The sequence below is a fragment of the Canis aureus genome, chromosome 2, assembly GCF_053574225.1.
Source record: "Canis aureus isolate CA01 chromosome 2, VMU_Caureus_v.1.0, whole genome shotgun sequence".
NCBI classification, from domain to species: Eukaryota; Metazoa; Chordata; class Mammalia; order Carnivora; family Canidae; genus Canis; species Canis aureus.
In genome coordinates this window covers 73795924-73821469 of record NC_135612.1, presented here as the reverse complement: position 1 = coordinate 73821469, position 25546 = coordinate 73795924, and the positions used below count along the sequence as shown (strand labels likewise).

Here is a 25546-nt window from a genome sequence, read left to right as displayed (position 1 = left end):
CAAGAAAAAGGTCTGAAACATTTTGCACCAAGTTGTCAATAATGGTTATCTTTTAGTATTCTGGAAGTTTTTTCTTATCTATGACTTTAAAATTTTCTTCAAAAAAAATAAATAAATAAAATTTTCTTCAATGACCAGTTTGTTTCTGAGGCAAAAAAGGTTAAGTTAAAAAGTGAAATATTTAATGAGGAAACACATTACTGAAAACCACTTCTTTAAGCATCAAAGTGTAAGAAAAATTTCCAACAAATATTCATAGTCATCTGTCCTCTATTTCTGTCCACAGTGCCAAGGTTCCTCCTGTCCCATCATTACTTACATTCCTGAAGACATTCTGTGTCTGTGCAGTAGGACTGGGACTGCCTCAACTACAAAGAAAAAGAAGAAAGGAAAGTTAGCCATTGGACTTAACCGAAAATGGATAATCTATATTAGAAATATGTTTTGTGGGCAGCCTAGGTGGCTCAGCGGTTTAGTGTCATCTTTAGCCCAGGGCGTGATCTTGGGGACCCGGGATCAAGTCCCATATTGGGCTCCTTGCATGGACAGGCAGAGGGAGAAGCAGGCTCCATGCAGGGAGCCCGATGTGGGACTTGATCCCCGGACTCCAGGATCACACACTGAGCTGAAGGGAGATGCTCAACTGCTGAGCCACCCAGGCATTCCAGGAAAACAGATCTTAATGTAAAAATATGGCATATATCCTAACTCTAAATATGAAGGGAATTAATCAAAATATTCTTTAAAAATTATACATTCTATGGCCATAGACATATGGCCAAAACAACAAATGCTGGTGAGAAAGTAGAGAAAAGGTAACCCTTGTGCACTGTTGGTGGAAATGTAAATTGGTGCAGCCACTATAGAAAACAGTATGGAAGTTCCTCAAAAAATTAAAAAAAGAAAGAATCACCATATAATTCAGCAATTCCACTTCTGGGTATTTATCCAAAAGGAAAATAGTAATTTGAAAATATACACCCCCCCACTTCATCGCAGCATTATTTATAACAGCCAAGACATGGAAGCAATCTAAATGTCCACTGATGTATGAACGGATAAGGAAAATGTGGCAAATATATATACAATGGAATATTATTCAGCCATTAAAAAAATGAAATCTTGCTATATGCAACAACATAGCTGGACCATGAGGACATTAGGCTAAGTGAAGAAAGTCACACACACACACACACACACACACACACACACAAAAGATAAATACTGTATGATCTCACTTATGTGTGGAATCTAAAAACAAAAAACAAACAGAGCTTAAGGATAGAGAACAGACTCAATTTACCTTGCCCGAATCCAGCACAGGAATCACTATCTGTGATTTATTAGGCTCTAGCCTGATGAAATGTATTTCTTAAGTACTAAGACATGAATGTTAAAATGATTTCTTAATTCATGAGCTGCAGAATGGATGCTGTGTTAGCAGGCATGAAAACAACACTCATCTTCTACATCACCATCACAGCTCTTGTGTGACCAGGTGCACTGTCCACGAGCAGTAATATTTTGAAAGGAATCTTTTTTTTTTTTTTCTGAGAAATAGGTCTCAGCCATGGATTTGAAATATTCGGTAAACTATTTTGTAAACAGATGTGCTGTCATGCAGGGCTTGTTTTTCCATTTAGGTAGAGTAGATTTAGCATACTTCTTAAGAACCCTAGAATCTAAGGAATAGTAAATGAGCATTGGCTTCAACTTAAAATCACCACTCGCATTAGCCTCTAATAAGACAGCTTGTCCTTTGAAGCGAGGCATTGACTTCTCCTTTGGCTAAGAGAGACCTAAATAGCATCCTCTCCCAAAAGAAGCTGTTTCACCTACACTGAAAATCTATCATTTAGTAGCAGTTACCTTCATTAACTACCTTAGCTAGATCTTTTGGGTAACCTGCTGCAGTTTCCACATCAGCACTAGCGGCTCTACCTTGTGGGTTTTTTGTTTTTTTTTTTAAATAGAGATGATCTCTTTCCTTAAAACTCATGAACCAGGGGGATCCCTGGGTGGCGCAGCGGTTTAGTGCCTGCCTTTGGCCCAGGGCGCGATCCTGGAGACCCGGGATCGAATCCCACGTCGGGCTCCCGGTGCATGGAGCCTGCTTCTCCCTCTGCCTATGTCTCTTCCTCTCTCTCTCTCTCTCTCTCTCTCTCTCTCTCTGTGACTATCATAAATAAATAAAAATTAAAAAAAAAAAAACAAAAAAACTCATGAACCAGGGAAGCCTGGGTGGCTCAGTGGTTGAGCTTCTGCCTTCAGCTCAGATCGTGATCCCTGGGTCCTGTGATCAAGCCCCTCCAACAGGCTCCCCACAGGGAGCCTGCTTCTCCCTCTACCTATGTCTCTGCCTCTGTCTCTCATGAATAAATAAAATCTTAAAAAAAAAAAAAAAAAAGACAAAACTCCAGAACCATCCTCTGCTAGCTTCAGCTTCTCTTCTGTAGCTTCCTCACCTATCTTAGCCTTCATGGAATTAAAGAGTTAGGATTTTGCTCTGGATTAGGCTTTGGCTTAAGGGAAGGTGGTGACTTTGGTCTTCTATCCAGAGCATTCAAACTTTCTCCATTAGTAGCAATAAGGCTGTTTTGCTTTCTTATCATTCATGTTTTCACTGGAGTAGAAACTTTAATTTTCTTTCAAGAATTTTTCTTTCACATTCACAGCTTGGTTGACTGGAGCAAGACACCCAGCTTTCAGTCTCAGTTTCTGACCTGCCTTTCTCACTAAACTTCATCATTTCTAGTTTTTGAATCAAAGTGTGAGACATGGGACTCTTCCTTTCACTTGAACACTCTGAGGTCATTGTAGGGTTATTCACTGATAGTTTTTATTGTAATATGTAATATAAATTATACATTTAAATTATAATTCACTTTAAAAGTAATTGTAAATTTTAACATATTATTAAAATATATTTTATTTAAATATATCTTAAATATTACATAATGAGAAAGTACTTCAATTATGAATATTTAAAAAAAATTTTTTTAAAGATTTTATTTATTTATTCATGAGAGACACACAGAGAGAGAGAGGCAGAGATACAGGCAGAGGGAGAAGCAGGCTCCATGCAGGGAGCCTGATATGGGACTCGATCCCGGGTCTGCAGGATCATGCCCTGGGCTGAAGGCAGGCGCTAAACCACTGAGCCACCCGGGCTGCCCAAATATTTAAAAATTAATGTAGATTAACTCACTGCCCCATGTATTCTTTTCTAGTCTTAAAATATGCACACTTTCACATAATTACAATTATAATAACACATATTGGAAAACTGTATGTGGTAGGTACTGTACTAAGGACTTTAACTTGTTATCTTCTTTAACCTTCAACCAAGGGCTGGAGGCAGATTCTATTATTGCTATTTTCCCAATGGATGAAACTTGCGTTTTGGAGAAGGTTAGATACCCAATATAAACTTCAAATTCTCAATTTTTTTTCCAGAGTCTAATTTTTTAAAAGATTTTACCTATTTATTTATTTATTTATTTATTTATTTATTTATTTATAGATTTTACCTATTTATTCATGAGAGACACAGAGACAGACACAGGCAGAGGGAGAAGTAGGCTCCATGCAGGGAGCTCAATGCGGAACTTGATCCCAGGACTCCAGGACCATGCCCTGGGCCTAAGGGAGGCGCTCAACCACTGAGCCACCCAGGTGTCCCAAGAGTCTAAATTCTTAACACAATTCCATTCTACTTCATAATGTACAAAATTCTGTTTCATAATCTGTTCATATATCATTACATCCTCTCAAGCATAATTCTATGGTTACAAAATACTTCTATGAAGTGACCAAATGTATAACTGAACTGAAGCAAATTCAGATTGAGGTGAAAATAACCATAGGTATAGTTATTAAATAGACTCTAAGACCAACATAACCAATGTTTTCCTTCTGCACTAAAAGAAATCTCTCTTGGGGTACCTGGCTGGCTCAGTTCATAGAACAAGTGACTCTTGATCATGGGGTGGAGAGTTGGAGTCCCATACTGAGTATAAAGATTGCTAAAAAAAAAAAAAAAAAAGAGAGAGAGAGAGTACCATGGGAACAAAGTGCCATGAGAAGAAAGAGCAGGTTTCCCTTTGGGATTATGATAAATTTTTTTTTTTAAAGGGTAATGTACAATTTGTCCTGTTATAGGAGTTTCTAAAAAATTAATTCATTCACATATAAGGTAAAACGAGAAATTAAATCAATTTAATGTGGAAGCTGTACTGGCTCATAGTAATTTTTCCTAGGTAAAGACAGCCAGAAGACTGGGAGTCCAATGATTTTCAGCAGGCAAGGATAAACCCTTTGGTTCATGGTGTACAAGCAGGAGTTCCTTCAGCTCTAAGAAAATTAAATTAAAAATGAGTGCCTGCAAGCATGTGCACAAACACACACACGCAACCAAGAATGAGAAGAATTTATCCATTGGGAGCCTAGCTGAAGGTAGCACTTTATCCCTAGTTCAAGCTGCATCGAATCTTTGGGACATTCCACCAATTGGATCCTGCTCTTCTGGCTGGTTTTCTATGAGTTCCTGGTGACATTCTTCATGTTCACCAGCAAGCAATGCTGCTAACTTTGAATAATGAGGCGCCAAAGTAGCATGATCACATTCCTAGCCCAGCACTTAAGTATTTTTTCCAAACCAGTGTTTTGGAATATATATTCAGTGTTCAGATTCAAACACCTATGATGAGTAAAAAAGTAATTTCTTTAAATAATTTTCTTTTAAAAATTTAAAAACCATGTATTTTCAGTACAAGAAAATTTTACTGTTTTGATGGAACTCTTTAAACAAAGGCCTAATTTACAATACATCTCAGTTTTCTCTGGACTTATTTGGAGAATACATATTGATGCTAATTTTGGCTTACTCCAAAAGGAAACTATTTGTGAAAACAAAAGAAAAAAAAAACAAACAAGGATAATATGTGAAGGAAACAGAAATGCCAGTATCTACAGGATGGTCACAGGCTTCAAATATTTTTCGTATTATGATGGAGGGGAAGGGAGGAATCATATGTGAACTATCTAGAGCCTACTGTTGCTGTCCAGATAAACTTTCATGCCAACACTGATCCTAGGATACTAGAAAAGAAATAAAAGTAGATTTAGATCTCTCTACCTAACTAGGATGGTCAAGGAAAGTTTTTGAAGTGAGTTAGTTTCAAAATCACAGAGAAAGCACAGTATGAATAAATGTATTTCTAAATTAGGGAAATAGGCAGATATTAAAAGAAACTGAAAGAATAAAAAAGATCTGGCGCAAAGATTTCACGTTAGGGAATACTGAAGAATCCAAACAGTCTCGTTAGGATATCTCAGGAGCCTGATACAAAACCTTGGCTGTCAGAGGTGGCCTATGGGAAAAATGTAGACCAAAGAGATTTTAATAACAAAAAGGAGATAAATGGATCTTCTATGAGGAATCTTACTTTGGAAAAATTTACTGACAAGAATTACAAAGAACAGAATGTTTCTCTTTGGAGTTATCAAAATGTACCTGTTAGGGAGACTGAATGTCTGTGCCCCAACTTCATATGCTGAAGTCCTAAATCCCCAATGTGATGGTATTTGGAAGTGGGGCCTTTGGGAGGTCTTTAGGTTAAATGAGGTCCTAAGAGTGAAGTATCCATGATGGGATTAGTGCCCTTGAAGAAGAGACTAGAGCCCTCATTCTCTCCGTGCCATGTGAGTATACAGCAAGAAGGCAAACATCTGGTCAACCAAGTAGAGAGTTATCATGAGACACCAAATCTGCCTGCACTTGTTCTTAAACTTTCCAGACTCCAGAACTGTGAGAAATAAATGTTTGCTGTTTAAGCCAGCTGTCTATGGTATTTTGCTATAGCAGCCTGAGCTAAGAGACTACCTAAACAAGAACTTATTTGCTATTTTTTAAATTTTATTTATTTATTCATGAGAAACACATAGAGAGGGATCCCTGGGTGGCACAGCGGTTTGGCGCCTGCCTTTGGCCCAGGGCGCGATCCTGGAGACCCGGGATCGAATCCCACATCGGGCTCCTGGTGCATGGAGCCTGCTTCTCCCTCTGCCTGTGTCTCTGCCTCTCTCTCTCTCTGTAACTATCATAAATAAATAAAAATTAAAAAAAAAAAAAGAAACACATAGAGAGAGGCAGAGATATGGGCAGAGGGAGAAGCAGACTCCCTGTGGGGAGCCTGATGTGGGACTTGATCCCAGGGCCCCAGGATAAATAAATATACAGTAATATGTATATGTATATACATAAGCATATATGTAAAAGGCAGATGCTCAACCTGAGCCACCCAGGTGCCCCTTATTTGCTATTTTTCTATGTCTGCCCAAGAACTTCACATATATGGGAAGTCCCCTCCTTTCCCACGGAGCTATCTATGCACTGGTAAACAGAACAGTTATTAAAAGTAAATCTTTAAAGTCAGAGGTATTTGGGTTCAAATTCTGTGTCTGTCACTTTCTATAAAGCTTCTTCAAAATATAAGAGACATAAATATGACCTATTGATGTCATTGATGTTATGGGTTGTTTGGTTCCTGTCCCAGATGCACCAATGAATTAGAGACCCGCGACCAGAATGGGGACAGTTTATTGAGTAGATACCGAGTACATTTTCAAGTGAGAAAGCGGGGCCTGGCCAGAGTAAGAGTGGCTCTAGCTGCATTCTTTTAAGCCTGTTTTTGTATATGTAAATTTGGCTTTAATTGACATTTTTGATTGACAGTTGGTGGTCAGATATCATTTTGGCTTCTGCGCATCTGCCCATTCATGATGCGTCGTTATAATTGTATTTATGTACTGTATATTTATGAGATCTTACGAGCCTCTATTATGACCCTAAAGCAAGCTGTACCTTTTGTGTGCCTGTTCAGCTCTTCAAAGTCTCCTATGGCTTCTGAGCCAGCTTTGTGGGTAGGCTTTTCTTGTTCTGTTAGCCCGTGGAGGTAGCTCTTTCAAAGGTGTGGCTGTTAACCCTCAGAAGTGGCTGCAAGAGCATGGCAGCATCTGCTTTATCCCTCATCCCATCACTACCTACCTAACATTATGAACCTTAAAGTATTCTAAGAATTAAATGATATAATTAAACATATATAAAATTAAACATGTGTATAAAAAACCCAGTTCGTGGCCCACGGGATAATGTTTTTAGATTATAGCATCACAGCAATATTCAGGAAAGGGGGAGAAAGTCCTTTTAAAATTAAACAGAGGGAATCCCTGGGTGGCTCAGTGGTTTGGCGCCTGCCTTCGGCCCAGGGCATGATCCTGGAATCCCAGGATCAAGTCCTGCATGGGGCTCCCTGCATGGAGCCTGCTTCTTCCTCTCTGCCTGTATCTCTGCCTTTCTCTCTGTGTGTCTCTCATGAATAAATAAATAAAATCTTTTTTTAAAAAAATAATAAAATAAAATTAAACAGAGCTGCCTGTTTGTGAAATAAGCATGCTCAACTTTATCACTACAATTTTTAAAGAAATGAAATTCTAAAACCAACAACAAAAAAATACTTTCAAAGCAGTAACTAAATAGTTCAGTCAATGTCCTCTCTAACCAGACCTCACACAGCTCAGAGTGTAAGGCTGGCTTGAAAATCTCTGAGCAGGAGATTCCTGTGGCTCTCCTCAAAACATAAATACAGCAAAGTATTCATTTCTTTGAGAAATATTAAGGAATGATTTTTATGTGCATTTTGCCAAAGATTTTTTTTTTAATTTTTATTTATTTATGATAGTCACAGAGAGAGAGAGAGAGAGAGAGAGAGAGAGAGAGAGAGAGAGAGGCAGAGACATAGGCAGAGGGAGAAGCAGGCTCCATGCACCGGGAGCCCGACGTGGGATTCGATCGCGGGTCTCCAGGATCGTGCCCTGGGCCAAAGGCAGGCGCTAAACCGCTGCGCCACCCAGGGATCCCTTGCCAAAGATTTTAAGAGACTATTTTTTCCTCAAACTCCTCAGAGGAATTATATAAATGAATTTCATTTGCAACAACTAAATTCCTTGCAAGCTTGAGAGCAAGATATTGAAAAGTGAAGACGAGAAATAGGTATGCCCATGTTTAGGTACTCTAACTGATCATCTGTCTCAGGTCATGAGTTCCAATGTGAGGTTTGGGAAATACAGTCACAAAATAGCAAGTATATATTATGGATCCGTAGACATAGTAGAGAGCCTACTACTAGTAGAGAGACAATAATGACACAAAGCACTATTTAAAGGGGGAAAAAAAAAAGAACAAAACAGAACATTTCCTACATTCTAATGTGGCTCAGTCATGTTCCAGTAGTTCTTAGGGATAGAGCAGTGACCAAAATGGACAAAATCCTACCATATGATGATAACTCTTTATTAACATTCTGGTTAATGTATTCCAGACACACACATCTGTAATACAGATGACACCTGAATGACACAGTGGTTAGGAACGTTGACCCCTGGCATAGTCAAAAATCCGTGTATAAGTTCTGACTCCCCCAAAACTTAACTAGTAATAGGCTGCTGCTGACTTAACTGATAACAGCTGATTAACATGTATTTTGTATGCTATATGTATCATATACTGTATTCTTATAAAAAAGAAAACTGAAGAAAAGAAACATTATTAAGATAATCATAAGAGGGCAGCCCTGGTGGCGCAGTGGTTTAGCGCCGCCTGCAGCCTGGGAGAGAGAGAGAGAGAGAATCAGACTCCTTCCTGAGTGTGGGGCATGACCCGGAGATCACGACCTGAAATCAAGTTAGATACCTAACCCACACACACCTAGTAACAAATCTTTTAAGGTCAAAAACCAGCTTTATATAACTTTTAATGCTGCAGAGCATTCCATTTAATTACATCATCTCCAAATTTGTACACGAAAACAATGCTGCAGTGAATATTCCTACAAATACATTCTTACGTATTTAATCTCTTTAGGATAAGGAGAGGAATTGCTAGAAAAAAGGTATACACATTTTAGGTTTTCATATATGCTGCCAAATTACAGGAGGGATGTTTTAAAGAAATGACAAAATACAAATAAAGAACATTCAAATATTCCTACATAATCACACCATACAGAAGTCCAATGTTTCAACTGGGAGACCAGCTAGAACCTAGTATTTTTTATCTAACTTAGTTCTTAACGACTAAGTAGCATTTCTACATATTTTTCTATAACATTAACAAAAATAATCTGCAGCAACCCACAATAATCCATGCATGTTTAAGCCTCAAGACTTCAAATAACTGAGTTAAAGGCAAGTCTGAATATTTTGAAAATATTTATTTTTAAATATTTTTATTGATTTATTCATGAGAGACACAGAGAGAGAGGCAGAGACACAGGCAGAGGGAGAAGCAGGCTCCATGCAGGGAGCCCAAGGCAGGACTGAATCCCAGGACTCCGGGATCATGCCCTGAGTTAAAGGCAGACGCTCAACCGCTGAGCCACTCAGGTGTCCCTGAAAATATTTTTTAAACCTCTAACACTAATAGTTTGGGCTACTTTGCCCAAATGAAAAACATGCACTTTTTCCAATCCTATAAAATATCTTCTAATTTGGAAATTATCGAACCAAAAATCACCATACAATTTAAGGCCATTGACAGGAGAACAGTATAATCCATATGTTATACCCTTATGGTACAAGTGATTTTGATTTTATACAAATATAAAGATATATATACATATATATGTATATGTAGAGATACATAAATACATAGATACATGATTGGAAAGTCCACAAACTAAATCCAATCTCTGGCCAAGCAAGCAATAGTGATCATGGGGTCAGAGTGGTAAGGAGTAGGCAAGAGGGAGACTTTGACTTTTTGCTCTATTTCCTACATTATTTCAAGTACTCACAACTTAGATATTTACGTGTTACTAAAAGAAAAGAAGATTCCAATACCATTACACTATTGAAAAATGTAGAAATCTTAATCCCTAATGTGCTAGTATTCAGATGTGGGGCCTTTCAGAGGTGATAGGTTATGAGGATGGAGCCCTCATGAATAGGACTCATGCTCTTTTAAAAGAGACCGCAGAATGCTCTTGCCTTCTCTCTACCATGTGAGGACCCAATGAGAAAACAGCTGTCTGCAACCTGGAAGAGGGCCCTCACCAGAACCCAACCATGCTGATACCTGATCTTGGAACTTCCAGTCTCCAGAACTATGAGGAATAAATTGCTGTTGTTTATAAGCCACCCAGTCTATGGTACTGTTTTAGAAAACTAAAAACTAAGACATTTGCTAACATGAAAAGATCTATGAGGTGAAAAAAAAAAAGTTGCAGAAATGTTTGTGTACTATGGATCCCTCCTATATAAAACAAATTTCTAGAAAGATGTATGTAGCAGACTGTATTCTCCAAAAGCAGCCACAGCACTACTTCCAGTCACACAGGCTCTTCCAGATCTTTCTACTCCCTATTAAGAGGTGAATGGTCTTAACTAAGAAATGGATTAACATTAATTAAAATTAATCAAAATTAATGCAAAATGGGTTAGATTTGAATGTAAGACCTGAAGCCATAAACTCCTAGAAGAAAACATAAGCAGTAAGCTCCCTGATATTGGTATTAGTGATAAATTTTTGATCTGACTCCAAAAGCAAACATAAGTGGGACTACATCAAACTAAAAATCTTTTGCGCAACAGAGGAAACCACCAATAAAATGAAAAGATAACCTACTGGGGTGCTGGGTGGCTAAGTGGGTTAAGCAGCTGCCTTCAGCTCAGGTCATGATCTCGTGGGCCTTGGGATCAAGCCCCGCACTGGGGTCCCTACTCAGTGGGGAGTCAACTTCTCCCTCTGCTTCTCCTCCTGCCAACCTTCCCCCACCAGCTCACATACATGTGTTCTCTCTTTCTCAAACAAATAAAATCTAAGGAAGGAAGGAAGGAAGGGAAGGAGGGAGGGAGTCAGGGAGGGAAAGAAAAAAAGAAAAGAAAAGATAACCTACTGAAAGGAAGAAAATATTTATAAATCACCTATCTGGTAAAGGATTAATACCCAAAATATTTTTAAAAAACTCCTACAACTCAACAACAAAAGATCAATCTGATTTAAAAATTCTAAATAGACATTTATCCAAAGAAGACATACAAATGGGTAGCAGGTGGGCAGCCCTGGTGGTGCAGCAGTTTAGCGCCGCCTGCAGCCTGGGGTGTGATCCTGGAGACCCCAGGATGGGGTCCCATGTCGGGCTCCCTGCATGGAGCCTGCTTCTCCCTCTGCCTGTGTCTCTGCCTCTGTGTGTGTGTGTGTGTGTGTGTGTGTGTGTCTCATGAATAAATAAATAAAATCTTAAAAAAAAAAAAAGCCTGGTTTCCTTAAAAAAAAAAAAAATGGGTAGCAGGTTCACGAAAAGTTGTTCAGCATCACTAATCATCAGGAAAATGCAAGTCAAAACCACAGTGAGATATCACCTCTTACCTGTTAGAATGACTATTACCAAAAAGACAAGAAATAACAAGCATTGGTGGGGATAGAGAGAAAAGGAAACCCTGTGCACTACTGATGGGAATGTAAACTGGTGCAGCCACTATGGAAAATGGCATAAGGTTTCTCAAAAAATTAAGAATAGAATTACTGCCACATGATCCAGCAATTCCACTTCTGGGTATTTAACTGGAGAAAATGAAAACACTAATTCAAAAATATATATGCACATCTATGTGCACTGCAACATTATTTTCAATAGCCAAAATATGAAAACAACTTTTAAGTGTCCATTGATGGATAAAAATGATGTGTGTACACACACGCACACATACACACACAGAAGAATACTATTCAGCCATAAAAAGAATGGAATCTTGCCATCTGTGACAATCCAGATGGACTCTGAGGACATAAGCTAAGTGAAATAAGTCAGAGAAAGACAAATACTGTATAATCTGCCTTCTATGTGGAACTGAAACAATAAACCAAGCTAATATATAAAGAGAACAAACAGATTGGTGGTAGAGAGTGGGCAAAATGGGTGTAGGGGGTTAAAAGGTACAAATTTCTAGTTATAAAATAAGTCAAGGGGATATAGCATGGTGACTATAGTCAATTATAATATAGTCAAACACTGCTTTTTTGGAAGTTGCTAAAAAGGTAGATCTTAAAAGTCCGCATCATAAGGCAAAAAATTTCTTTGTAACTACATATGATGACAGATGTTAACCAGACTTACTATGGTGATCATTTAGTAATGTGTATCATTTTGTTACACACCTGATTAGTATTATTTGTCAATTATACTTTAGTTGAAAACAACGAAGTGTAGTTTATTTTCTCTCTTCTTGAACCTGAGCAGACTTGTTGATTGTTACAATCAAAAGTATAACAGGGGCAACTGGGTAGCTCAGTTGGCTGAATGACCAACTCTTGATTTTAGTTCAGGTCATGATCTTGGGGTTGTGGAATTGAGCCCCACATCAGGCTCTGCACTCAGCACGGGGTCTGGTGGAGGTTCGCTCTCTCCCTTCTCCCTCTGCCCTTCCCTGCTGTGCTTGAGTGCGGGCTCTCCCTCAAATGAATCTTAAAAAAAAAAAAAAAAAAATGTACAGGGGCACCTGAATGACTCAGTCAGTTAAGCATCTGACTTCTGCTTAGGTCATGATCTCAGGGTCCTGGGTTAGAGCTCCAGGTTAGGCTCCCTGCTCAGCAGGGAATCTTCTTGTCCCTCTCCCTCTTCCTCTGCCCATCCTCTCCACTCGGGCTCTCTCTCTCTCAAATAAATAAGAACTTTCAAAAAAGTATAACAAAAAAGTTTTATAAAGAGAGCACCTGGCTGGCTCAGTCAGTAGAGCATATGACTCTTAATATTAGGGTCATGAATTTGAGCCCAATGTTAGGCATGGAGCCTACTTAAAATTACAATTTAAAAAAAGGGATGTCTGGATGGCTCAGTTGATTAGGCATCTACCTTCGGCTCAGGTCATGATCCCAGGGTCAGAGGATGGAGCCTCACAATGGGCTCTCTGCTCAGCAAGGAACCTGATTTTTCCTCTCCCTCTGCTTGCTGCTGTGCCTGCTCCTGCAGGCTCTGTCAAATAAATAAAATCTTTAAAAAATATATATATATATAATATATAAAATATATATAAAATTAAAATTTTAATAAAATTAAAATATATAAAATTATATATAATACATATATTATATATATATATATATATATATATATATATATATATATATATATATATTAAGTATAACAGAAGTGCCATAGGCTAGGTCATAGACAGCACCCAGCTGCTAGGGCAGGAGACCATGTGACTCTGGATCTGGGTGAGTTTGAGCCCCATGTTAGGTGTAGAGATTACCTAAGGAAATTTAAAGAAAAAAGTATCCACCTGTTGCCTGGTTCTCACCTTCCTCCAACCATAGTATAATATGGATACTCAATCTTGGAACCAAGCCACCAGTGCTGCGAGGAAGCAAAGCAGCCACATGAAAAGGCCATATGTAGGTGTTCTGGTTGAGAGTACTAGATAGGGTTTCAGTCATCTACCAGTATCAACTGCCAGACAGTGAGTAAGTCAGCCTCCAGATGCTTCCTGCTCCCAGCCCTGAGACGTACAGCTAAAAACCCACACATGGCACAGCACACAAGTCATCTCTACTATGCACTGTATGAACTCCAGATACACAGTTTGTCAACTGCCAGACAGTGAATAAGTCAGCCTCCAGACGCTTCCTGCTCCCAGCCCTGAGATGTACAGCTAAAAACCCACACATGGCACAGCACACAAGTCATCTCTACTATGCACTGTATGAACTCCAGATACACAGTTTGTCAACTGCCAGACAGTGAATAAGTCAGCCTCCAGACGCTTCCTGCTCCCAGCCCTGAGACGTACAGCTAAAAACCCACACGTGGCACAGCACACAAGTCATCTATACTATGCGATGTATGAATTCCAGATACACAGTTTGTCAATTTAATAAAAGGTTGTTTTATGCCACTAAGTGTTGAAATAATTTGCTATGTAGCCATGTGACTGGAATGAGATTTTAAAAAAACAGTTAATAGTTCATATTCAGTAAAGAAGCATGAGAGGTTGAAAAATATAAGATTTTTACTTTCTCTTTTAAAACTTACTGTATATTGCCTGAATTATTGAATTAAATATACTGATGTGCAATCACTGTTTTATCTTTTTTTTTTTTTCTTCAAGATTTTCTTTATTTGAGAGAGAGAGAGAGCACAAGTGAGGTGAGGGGCAGAGGGAGGAGTAGACTCCCCACTGAGCAGGGAGCCTGAAGTGAAGATGTGAGTCTTGATCCGGAGACTCTGGGATCATGATCTGAGTGGAAGGCAGACCCTTAACCAACTGAGCCACCCAAGCGCCCCCACTGTTTTATCTTTTAAGTAAAACATAACTTCACTTCTTTTTTTTTTTTTTTTTTTATAACTTCACTTCTTAATTGGTAAAGTGAATTATACCTCTAACCAAAGAAGGACTAACTAGTCTTCTAGTGCCTGAATGATACTCATAAAAAGTATTAAGGTTTTAAAGAAAAAAATTGACAAAAATTTCCTTTATTGACTAAAATAAAACCCAAAAGTTAATCAGATGATTAAAAAGGCTTTGGAGCAACATGTAAAATGCTAAATATATTATTATTATTAAATATATATATATATACACACACACACAATCCCCCCCCACACACACACCATAGTATCTAAATATATATTTGTTAGAAAGATCTGAAAAGATGCACACCAAATTCATTTAGGGAAGCAGGGAATAAGCCAAATACAGAGAAGTGAGTGAGGAGTTTAGTCTTATTTTTAATGTACTGAATTTTTTTTAAGGATTTTATTTATTAATTCATGAGAAACACAAAGAGAAAGGCAGAGACATAGACAGGGAGAAGCAGACTGTTTGCAGGGAACCTGATGCAGGACTCGATCCCTAAGATTGGGATCATGACCTGAGTTAAAGGCAGACGTTCAACCACTGAGCCACCCAGGCATCCCATACTGATTTTTTTTTAAAGAACATATTTATATATTATTTCAATAACTGAATGTTTTATAATTAAATAAGATAACTAGCAATAGCTCTATTTGCTAGAGAAGTTTCTCAAAAAAATGTTCAGGCACACATATTTTTCTTCTGGGAAAAAGTCCAATGAATCTTAATGTGAATGATTTAAGTACCATGAACATTAGCCACAATTTACAAGGCCTCTGGGCCTATAAATAGGAATTTGACCAAGGATCTCCCAGATCACGTGTTTAAACTACTTTAATAAGAAAATAAATTTAAGTAAATTAAAAATGTTCATGCTTCAGTTATACTGTTTAGAGTTGAAATATAGAGCTCAACAAACCAAAAAAAAAGGGGGGGGATTACCTATTCTAAATCTCAGGTTATAACAGAGAACAGGAAAGACACAGAGCATAATCCAAGTTCACATTACTAAATCTACCTGTTCTCTCTTTCTGGAACTATCATTAATAGAAGAAACTTTATGCCAAGAGACAGCCATTCAAGGAGAACAGGAGAAGGAGGAGGTGGCAAGAGAGCAAATAAGGGTAAACCCACAATAATTCTGCAAATGGCTTCAATGGGAATGGATAAAGTCCCTCTGCAGGCCATTTTTATTATTGTAAGGAAATATTAATCATTAAAAAAAAAAAACAGAAACAAAAAAACCCAAACCCCAAACAACTAAATACAGTAATTATAAGGAAATGCCTTTTTAAAAAAATTTTTTAAGAATACTAGCCTCACAAAGGGCACACACAAAAAATACCAGACAAATTTAAAGAATCGATTTAAATTTTTAAATCAGATACCTGGATGGCTCAGTTAGTTAAGTATCCAAATCTTGATTTCTACTCAGGTCATCATCTCAGGGTCATAACATCAAGTCCTGCATAGGGCTCCGTGCTCAGCCCAGAGCTGAATTGCCCCTCTCCCTCTGCTCCTCCCCCTGCTTGTGCTCTCTCTCTCTCTCTCAATAAATAAATAAGTAGAGTCTTAAAAAAAAATTTTATAATTATATTAAAATTTTGTGTTGGCACCTTTCTACACATGTAGAATATTCTACTACTATGTCAAGAAAAATCCATATTTATCATTGGGCATACTCCCATATTAAATCAAGTAATGAAACAGAATAACTTACTTGATAAAGATATCTGATTTTGATTGAAAGGAACTCACTATATATTCTTATCTACTTCTTTGAGTCTGATCAGCCAGTATTTAGTGAAAAAGCACTAATTAGAAATAGACTTTAATGTCAGATATTGCCTCTATTTATTAATGTCTCTGAACATTCCTGAGACAAATTGATACATACATGCACCTAGTAAAATACAACCTTGTTATGAACAAGTGTATAACTCAATGAAGTAATTAAATCATTGGAAGGAGATGCCAAGTAAGCAAAGCTTTGTCATTAGCACCCCAAAATGGGCATTCTTTGTACTGCAATCTTATCAGACTTAAATTGTTTATAATGTATCATTTAAAAACACCCCTATAAAACAATTAGAGATACAGTCATCTGCTTTAAAGTCCATATTGCGGGGATCCCTGGGTGGCTCAGTGGTTTAGCGCCTGCCCAGGATGTGATCCTGGAGTCCCAGGATCGAGTCCCACATCAGGCTCCCCTGCTTCTCCCTCTGTGTCTCTGCCTCTCTCTCTCTCTATGTGTGTCTCTCATGAATAAATAAATAAATAAAATTTTTTAAATAAATAAAGTCCATATTGTGGGCAGCCCTGGTGGCTCAGTGGGTTTAGCGCCGCCTCCAGCCCGAGGCGTGATCCCGGAGACCAGAGATCAAGGCCCACATCGGGCTCCTTGCATGGAGTCTGCTTCTCCCTCTGCCTGTGTCTCTGCCTCTCTCTCTCTCTATGAATAAATAAATAAAATGTTAAAAAACATAAATAAAGTCCATATTGCATACAGAAAATAAAATAAATGAAAATCAGATTTATATTCTTTGTACCAGTAGAGCTTAGAAGTTAAAGAATCAGAACTTACATAAGCACTGGTGAGGCAATAGTAAAGAATTTGAATTGCTGTTTGCATCCATCTTTCCTTAGGAAATATACAAGGTTTTCTATTTTTATATATTTTTTTCACATGCTGATGAGAAAAAGTCTATCAATTTAGTAATCAAAGTATGTAAAAACAGAAAAAAGTCTTATTAGAATTACTGGAAAGGTAAACATCATAGAATGTATTTTCTTTTCAAATCATATAACAGTAGTACGTTCAAAAATTTTATTCTTCAGTGAAAAAAATCTGTGATTAGTGTACATTATTTTACTGCTTATAATGCCTTTGAAGTAGCTTATAAAATTTTGTTTTTAGGGGTGCCTGAGTGGCTCAGTCAGTTAAGCAGCTGACTCTATTTCTGACTCAAGTCATGATCTCCAGGTCGTGGCCTCAAGCCCACATCAGGTTCCATGCTCAGCGGGGAATCTGCTTCAAAGTCCTCTCTCCCTCTTCCCTCTGCCCCTCCTCCTGCTTGCACACACGTGTGTGCATGCATGCTTTCTCTCCCACAAATTTTTTAAAAAGTTTTATTTTTAGGGTTAATTATTTGACTATGTAATGCATTCACATAGTTTTAAAATGTCAAAATGCAGTCAAGAGTCTCTGACTTACTGCTTTCTCCTATCTTCCCCTAGAGCCCCACTGATCACAAATACAGTGTTCTTAAAGGTGCTTGAAGTAGACCAACAAGTAGCATAACTAAACATGGAATTAAAGAAACAGCCCAGGGCCTAGAGTTAAACTGCCAGGATTGAATATGCCTCTGCCACTCTCTAGTCAGCTCTAACATCTGGGGAAAGTGACAACCTCTCTGTGCCTCAGTGTCCTCATTTGTAAAAGGAAAACTTACATCAGAGACTTCCTTTGGGCTTAAAACTAGTACCTAGACTAGCTTCAAATTCTCCTCAATGTAAGCATTATTAGGAGCCAAGGTATATCCCTTGGAAATCATTTCTATTTATTTACAAACATACTGACCTACACATATTCCTCCCATATACACTCTCATACTCAACCTGCAAAAGCATTTCTATGGCTTTCACTATCATTTCTCAAATATTTCTAAAGTATGTTTCTTCTTGTGTTTCTAATAGTCTTTGTGCTCTCTGTTGTTCAGAACATAGAGGTCCATATCTTTTTGATGAATGCTATCTTTTGTCAATATTATTCCTGTGTTCCATTTGTTTTGGCTTTGAATTATATTTTGTTTGAGATTAGAGGTATCCCATTCTTTTGAGATAGCTCCTTCCCACTCCTTTATCCCTTATCTATGATATTTTGTTTTCAGGGTCTGTCTGCCCTGTAAATAGCATTTCAAAACTCCAATCTGTCTCTTTTAACAGGGGATTATAACCCACTCATACATAACAATTTACTTACGTTTTTTATGAATTATGCCTTCTCTTCTTTATTCTTGCCTGCCTTCATAAGATTATTTGGCATTTATTTATTTATAGACTTTTTTAAAAGATTTTATTTATTGATTCAGGAGAGATACAGAGAGAGGGGGGCAGAGACCTAAGGAGAGGGAGAAGCAGACTCCCTGCAAGGAGCTCAAAGTGGGACTTGATCCCAGACCCCAGGATCACACCCTGAGCCGAAGGCAGACATTCAACCACTGAGCCACCCAGGCGTCCTTTTTTTGAAGATTTTTGTTTTATTTATTTACTTCTTAAAGATTTTATTTATTTATTCATGACAGACACAGAGAGTGAGAGGTAGAGACACAGGCAGAGGGAGAAGCAGGCTCCATGCAGGGAGCCCGATGTGGGACTCAAACCCGGATCTCTAGGATCATACCCTGGGCTGCAGACAGTGCTAAACCGCTAGGCCACTGGGGCTGCCAGTCCTTTTTTTTTAAACTCTACTTTTCACCTGACTCAAATGTTCTCCAATATGGGAGTACCAGGATACCCTGGATCTGAGAGGCAGATCTTTGGTTGTTGTGATTGGCTTACATCCCACATGACTTAGAAATGTCCTGCCACATTAAGGAGGGCACTTGATTCAATAAGCCCTGAGTGTTATATGCAACTGATGAATCATTGAATTCTACCTCTGAAACTAATAAAAAATTTAGAAAAGAAAAAAAATAGATGGTAAGTACAAAATTGACTTAATTCAACTTTGTAAGAATTGAACTAGATAGGGGGATCCCTGGGTGGTTCAGTCGTTTAGCGCCTGCCTTCGGACTAGGGCATGATCCTGGAGTCCCGGGATCAAGTCCCACATCAGGCTCCCTGCATGGAGCCTGCTTCTCCCTCTGCCTGTGTCTCTGCCTGTCTCTTGTGAATAAATAAATAAAATATTTTTTTAAAAAGAAAAAAAAAAAAAAAAGAAATGTCCTGCCACATATTCACATGAGGGAAAAATCGGAGCCTTTATAATCTAAGTCCATCAAAAAATAACAGCAATAGTTATTTTTTGTATGATTTTACTTCACACTAAATTATCAAGGAATTTAACTAGACTCCAGCATTTAAATCAAGGGAAGATTATACTCAGTTTTGTGTACAATTTTATGAAGAGTTATTTAGCATTTCAGAAAATCATGTTGTGGGATCCCTGGGTGGCGCAGCGGTTTGGCACCTGCCTTTGGCCCAGGGCGCGATCCTGGAGACCCGGGATCGAATCCCACATCGGGCTCCCTGCATGGAGCCCTCTGCCTGTGTCTCTGCCTCTCTCTCTCTCTCTCTCTCTCTCTGTGACTATCATGAATAAATAAATAAAATCTTAAAAAAAAAAGAAAATGTTGCTGGTGAAATTTAAGACTAGTACAACTTACTTGTGTAAGTCTACAATGATAACCGTAACCTTCACAATGATTTCCTATTAGACAAACCTAATTATTTCATCTTGTCTTTAATGTAGCAATGTCCAACCACATTGTGGTGCTCCTCTTATTTTCTTCAACTGCTTTCTTGTTTTTCTCTTCAGCGTTACAAAGAAAGGCTAGGTCAGTGAACAGTTAGGATACGCAGACAGCTTCCCTTATCAAAAAAGCATGCAGGATGGCTAGAGAATGAACCTTTTAATGCTCAAAGTAGGGAAGACTTCATTCTAAGGCTTTATATACACAGTACACCGTGTTACTGAACCAGGCATTCTTCCTTTTCCTTCCTCTTCTACAACCATTAGAGATCTGGCTTCTTTATTGTCCTTAACATCCAAGTAGGAGCTCTCCTTAGGAATATCTTCTACTTTTCTTAGAAAGCAGTAATCTAGTTTTAGCCAATAGCAAAGCCCTTAGCCAGTCACTTTATAGTCCATGAGGGGAAAAGAAAGGCAACACACCCAGCGACTCAACAGATTTATACCTCTTGTTTTTACTTTCTAAACTGAAAGATTTTTGCTTTTTGTTTTAATTTTTATTAGCTATTCGCATATACAATTTATAGAGTTAAACAGTGCTACAAGTTTGTTCCCAAAAGAAGCAGTTCCTCGGGGATCCCTGGGTGGCTCAACAGTTTAATGCCTGCCTTTGGTCCAGGGCGTGATCCTGGAGTCCTGGGATCGAGTCCCACGTCGGGCTCCCCGCATGGAGCCTACTTCTCCCTCTGCCTGTGTGTCTGCCTCTCTCTCCATGTGTCTCTCATGAATAAATAAATAAAATCTTTAAAAAAAAAAAAAAAAAGAAACAGTTCCTCATCTCTTCCTATTTCCCCTCTCAAAGAGGCAACAACTTTCAACTTTTAGCTGATCATTTTAGTATTTACCTCCATTCTTTATATATAAATATGCATTATTGCTACTTTTTGATTTTTCCATTTTTAAAAGATTTTATTTATTTACTCTACAGAGAGAAAGAGAGAGAGAGAGCACACAAACAGGGGGAGCAGCAGGCAAAGGGAGAGAGATAAGCAGGCTCCCCCTGGAACAGAGAGCCTGACATGGGTCTCAATCCCAGGACCCTAGGATCCTGACTTGAGCCAAAGGCATATGGTTCAACCAAGTGAGCCACCCAGGGACCCCTAATTTTTCAGTTTTAAGCAATATCCATGGATTCACCAGTATAAAATACGAAAATCTAGTTCTTAGTTCTCTCTTTTCTGAACTCACCACACATGTACACTCTTGCCATCTCCTAATAGTTACATGGTAAATTAGTTTAGCTCAATAGTCAATTTAAATATTATCACTATGTAAATGCTCTTAAACCATGTAGTGAATTATAATTACTTTTTTTCTTTTCTGTACCTCCTTATTCTTTCTTTCCCCCATTTACTTGGTTTTCTATGACTTTTGACAATTTGCTTTCAGTTTTCTAGATCACCAGATACCTAGACTCACCAGATACTCTATCAATTCATCTTTCTGAAAAATCTCTGCTAGAGCCATGTGACACCCTCTCAATGAAACCAGCTGCCTTGTGTTCCTGGTGCACAGCTATCACCTTGGGATCTCTGTTCATCATTATCCTGGAAGTTACTTTTGCTTCTTGTGTGTGCCAGATCTCCTGCTTTCGACACTCAAATCTTATTCTTCTTTCTGGGTTTATGCCTTCAATTTGGTGAAAAATAGTTCATCTTCGTAACTAAGAAATGGTACATGAGGTACCACTTCTTCTCTTTAAGACTCCCTCCTATTTGACCGATACTTTGGTTGAATACAAAATGCTGTATTTGTGGGACGCCTGGGTGGCTCAGTGGTTGAGCATTTGCCTTCGGCTCAGGGCGTGATCCCGCGGTCCCGGGATCCAGTCCCACATCAGGCTCTCTACAAGGAGCCTGCTTCTCCCTCTGCCTCTGTCTTTGCCTGTCTCTCTCTGTGTCTCTCATGAAAAAATAAATAAAATCTTTTTAAAAAATGCTGTATTTGTAATAATTTCCCTTCAAAACTTAACGTCTTTGTTCCAATGCCTTCTAGTTCTGTTGCTGAAAAGTCTGTAGTCTTTATACTCTTGATCCTTTGTATGTGACCTGTATTTTCCAATAACAGTAAGAAGGCCAGAATTGTTAGAACAAAGTGAGCAAAGGGGAAAAGTGTGGTGGGCAGGGGGACAGATCATGTAGAGCTACATAAAGTTTGTTTTTTCACTCTAAGTGTTATGCAGAGCTACTGTAGGATATTGAGGGAAGGAGGAGTATTATCTGATTTATCAAAAATAGATCACTTCAGCTGCTATAGTGAGAACTAAACTTCAAGAAAGTGGGGAATGACAAGAAGGGTAGAAGCAAGGAGCGTCATAAGGAGGCTAATTTCAATAATCCAGGCAAGAGCTGATGGTAGACCAGATCAGGATGTTGCACCAGAAGTATGAGAAATGTCTGGATTCTGAATATATTTTTAAGGTTGAGCCAAAAGGATGTTTCTGCATTAGCTATGAGGTTGAGGGATTAAAAACTGATATAAAAGGTATTGCCTAGGGGCAGCCCCAGTAGCCCAGCGGTTTAGCGCCACCTTCGGCCCGGGGTGTGATCCTGAAGACCTGGGATTGAGTCCCACATCGGGCTCCCTGTGTGAAGCCTGCTTCTCCTTCTGCCTGTGTCTCTGCCTCTCTCTCTCTCTCTCTGTCTCTCTCTCTAATGAATAAGTAAATAAAATCCTTGCTTAAAAAAAAAAAGGTATTGCCTAAGCAATCAGAATAATGGAGTGAATAGAGAAGACACAAAGTTTAAGCTTGGGGGCAAGAAAAAAATTTGGTAATACACATATCAGATATAAGATATTTACTACTTATCTAAATGGAGATAGTGCATCAACACTTGGACATATAAAACTCTGGAATTCAGGAACAAGCAGCACCTTGGCTGCTTTCATTCTATGGTATGACTTTGGCTCTTTCTGTTTTGGCACTTACCCTCCCTTTGATACTATTCATTTTCCATGCCAGGTTCAGTGTGAGCCACATAATATCCTTTTAATATGTCTTTTTCTGCTTAATGCTGCCAGAACATCTATAACCTATAATAAAGAACCTTAACTGATACTGTTACTACATTAGGAACAGAAGTTAGTTTTAAATTGTGAATAAAAAGAATTTTATTAAAATACAAAGGAAATAATGGTAAAATCTTAACTGCTCCTAAGGTGAATATAAGCCACAGCAAAACCCATCTATTTCCACAGAGTAGGCAAAACTAAACTGTAGCCCAGCATACAACTAATGAGTTAACCATAAATAATCATAAAATCCTCAAGTTTCCTCAGGTTTTTACTTACTATTAGCACTTTAAGTCCTCAGGAATTGGTAATATTCTAACCTATAAGAAAATCCAGTTTATATGAAGTAAAAACAAAACAAAAATTCCAAATTAGTACTTAGAATTAATGAGATGCTACTCTATTGCAAGGATGAATTAAATGTCCATGTTTAGAAAGATGAGAAAAAAATCTCTGCTCTATCGTCATACTGTGATACATTATTATTGCATCCATGAGTTTCCTGAACATGCAGACATCTAAATCCTAGTGGCTATAACTAATACAGAAAAATTATACCTTCAGATAAACTGCTTGTAAAATATAGGCTAAGGAGTTAGACTTCCACAGAGTAATAAGATAAAGGTACTAAAAAAAAGTATAAGGGATGCCTGGGTGGCTCAGTGGTTTAGTGCCTGTCTTCGGCCCAGAATGTGATCCTGGGGACCCGGGATCGAGTCCCACATCGGGCTCCCTGCATGGAGCCTGCTTCTACCTCTGCGTGTGTCTCTGCCTCTCTCTCTGTGTCTCTCATGAATAAATAAGATATTAAAAAAAGTCTTATAAAAAAATAAAATAAAATAATAAATAATAAATAAATAAATAAATAAATAAAAAAGTATAAGAGTACAAGATAATGAATGCATGAGAAGTAGAAAAGCCTAGTGTATTATAAAAGAGTGCTGACCATATTTAAACCAAAAAAATATATAGTTTTTGTTAAGTAACCTTTTTCTGATTATAAGATATTACAGAAAATACAGAAAACTGTAAAAAAAAAAAAAAGTCTCACCTTTTTATAACATTTTGACATATTTTCTTCAAGTCTTTTCTTCCTAGACACACATATATATGGTATGTGTGGGTACAGAAAAGCAAGACCAAACTAAATGCCATTTCTATATCTTGCTTTTATTCATTCTGTATATGAATTTCCCTTAGGTTATTATATATTCTTTAAAGACATAATTCTTTTAAACATCTGTATAAGATTCCAGCATATGAACATACCATGATATAAACAGTGCCCTACTGGTAGGCAATTAGGTTTGTTTATAACTATTCACACTAGAAATAATGCTATAATAAAGACTATTACACAATACTGAATTTAGAGAAGTTAGACCTTATTTTTTAATTTCTGAAGTTAGAGATCTTATTTCAAAAGATACTCTCTTTCAGAAACGTTTTTAGAAAGCACTTAATATCTACTAAGTAGATACGGCTCCAAAATGCTGCTTGATTTGGAGTTTAAAGAAAAGGGAAAAAATTATAAAGCACAATTCAAATCAAGCCTAATCAGCTACTTTCCTTATTGAATCAAATGAGTTCCTCCTCTCTCCTGGCATCTTCCATACTACTATCAGCATGTTATACATCAGTGGATCACCTATCCAGGATCACCCATCAGTGATTTACATCATGTGAAAATATCCAGCGAAGACTAAAAAGTGTACAGTTTTAAAGGTTTGTAAAATTTTCATATAAATTAGATTTTACACTAGAATTGCTATAAACAATGTTCCATCAGGCATGAATGTACCTATTTAAAACAAAACAAAACAAAAGCTAAATATGGTTTCCTGACATTCTACTAAAGAGAACAGAAATGTACAGGAAATCCTAAAAAGTAGAGCTTAGTTTTAGCCATCTCTAAAAAACAAGTGGCAGAGCTAAGAGAAAAAAGCATGGTAGTATGTTAAAAATAAAAATACTATACTAAGAAAAAAAGAGGTAGTAATTCTTATCAAAAACTGATCTCCTGGGAAAATTTACCAGTTAAATTACAAGTCTATTTTTTGTTCCTAGTATCACAGTAATTTGAAAAAAAAATTTGCCTTATGTTTAAATTTGGACATAAAATTTTATATTTAATGTCACAAATAGGAGAAAATACTTTAAATATTCTCTCTTCAGACTCATCTATTTTTATATCAAGTTATCACAGATATGAAATTGCCATTTTATTTCTATAGCCACAAGTCTAATTTAATTTATAAGTTCTTATTTTATTGATTTCCCTCTAAGACATTCTTTAGGATCATTAAGTCCTAACATATGCTGACTCTAAGAGGAAAATCATTCACAGAAAACACACTTCTGATCACTATATACAGACACTGACTCAGCAAAAAACCTACTTATTAAACACCAATTCATATATTTGAGCAAATATTTATTCCTGCCTTTATTAACTGGTCTATGATAATACACCTGTGTATAATATTCTAGAACAAAAAAAATGTTATGTCTAACATAATAATATACTTTTTAAAAAAAATTATTTATTTATGATAGTCACAGAGAGAGAGAGAAGCAGAGACACAGGCAGAGGGAGAAGCAGGCTCCATGCACCAGGAGCCCAACGTGGGATTCGATCCCGGGTCTCCA

At 37.6% G+C, this 25546-nt stretch overlaps 1 protein-coding gene across 9 annotated transcripts in view; it reads right to left on the bottom strand.

The window, feature by feature from the left end:
• SMIM14 (small integral membrane protein 14) overlaps positions 1-25546 on the bottom strand; it is a 93850-nt gene that overhangs the window by 29980 nt on the left and 38324 nt on the right. For all 9 annotated transcript variants that reach the window (XR_013368794.1, XM_077879121.1, XM_077879091.1 and 6 more), the window contains one exon: positions 320-368. Coding sequence is in view for 8 of the 9 variants with exons in the window: in XM_077879121.1 (XP_077735247.1) it covers positions 320-368 (49 nt within the window). In the remaining variant the exon portion in view is untranslated. The remainder of the gene's footprint in view (positions 1-319; positions 369-25546) is intronic.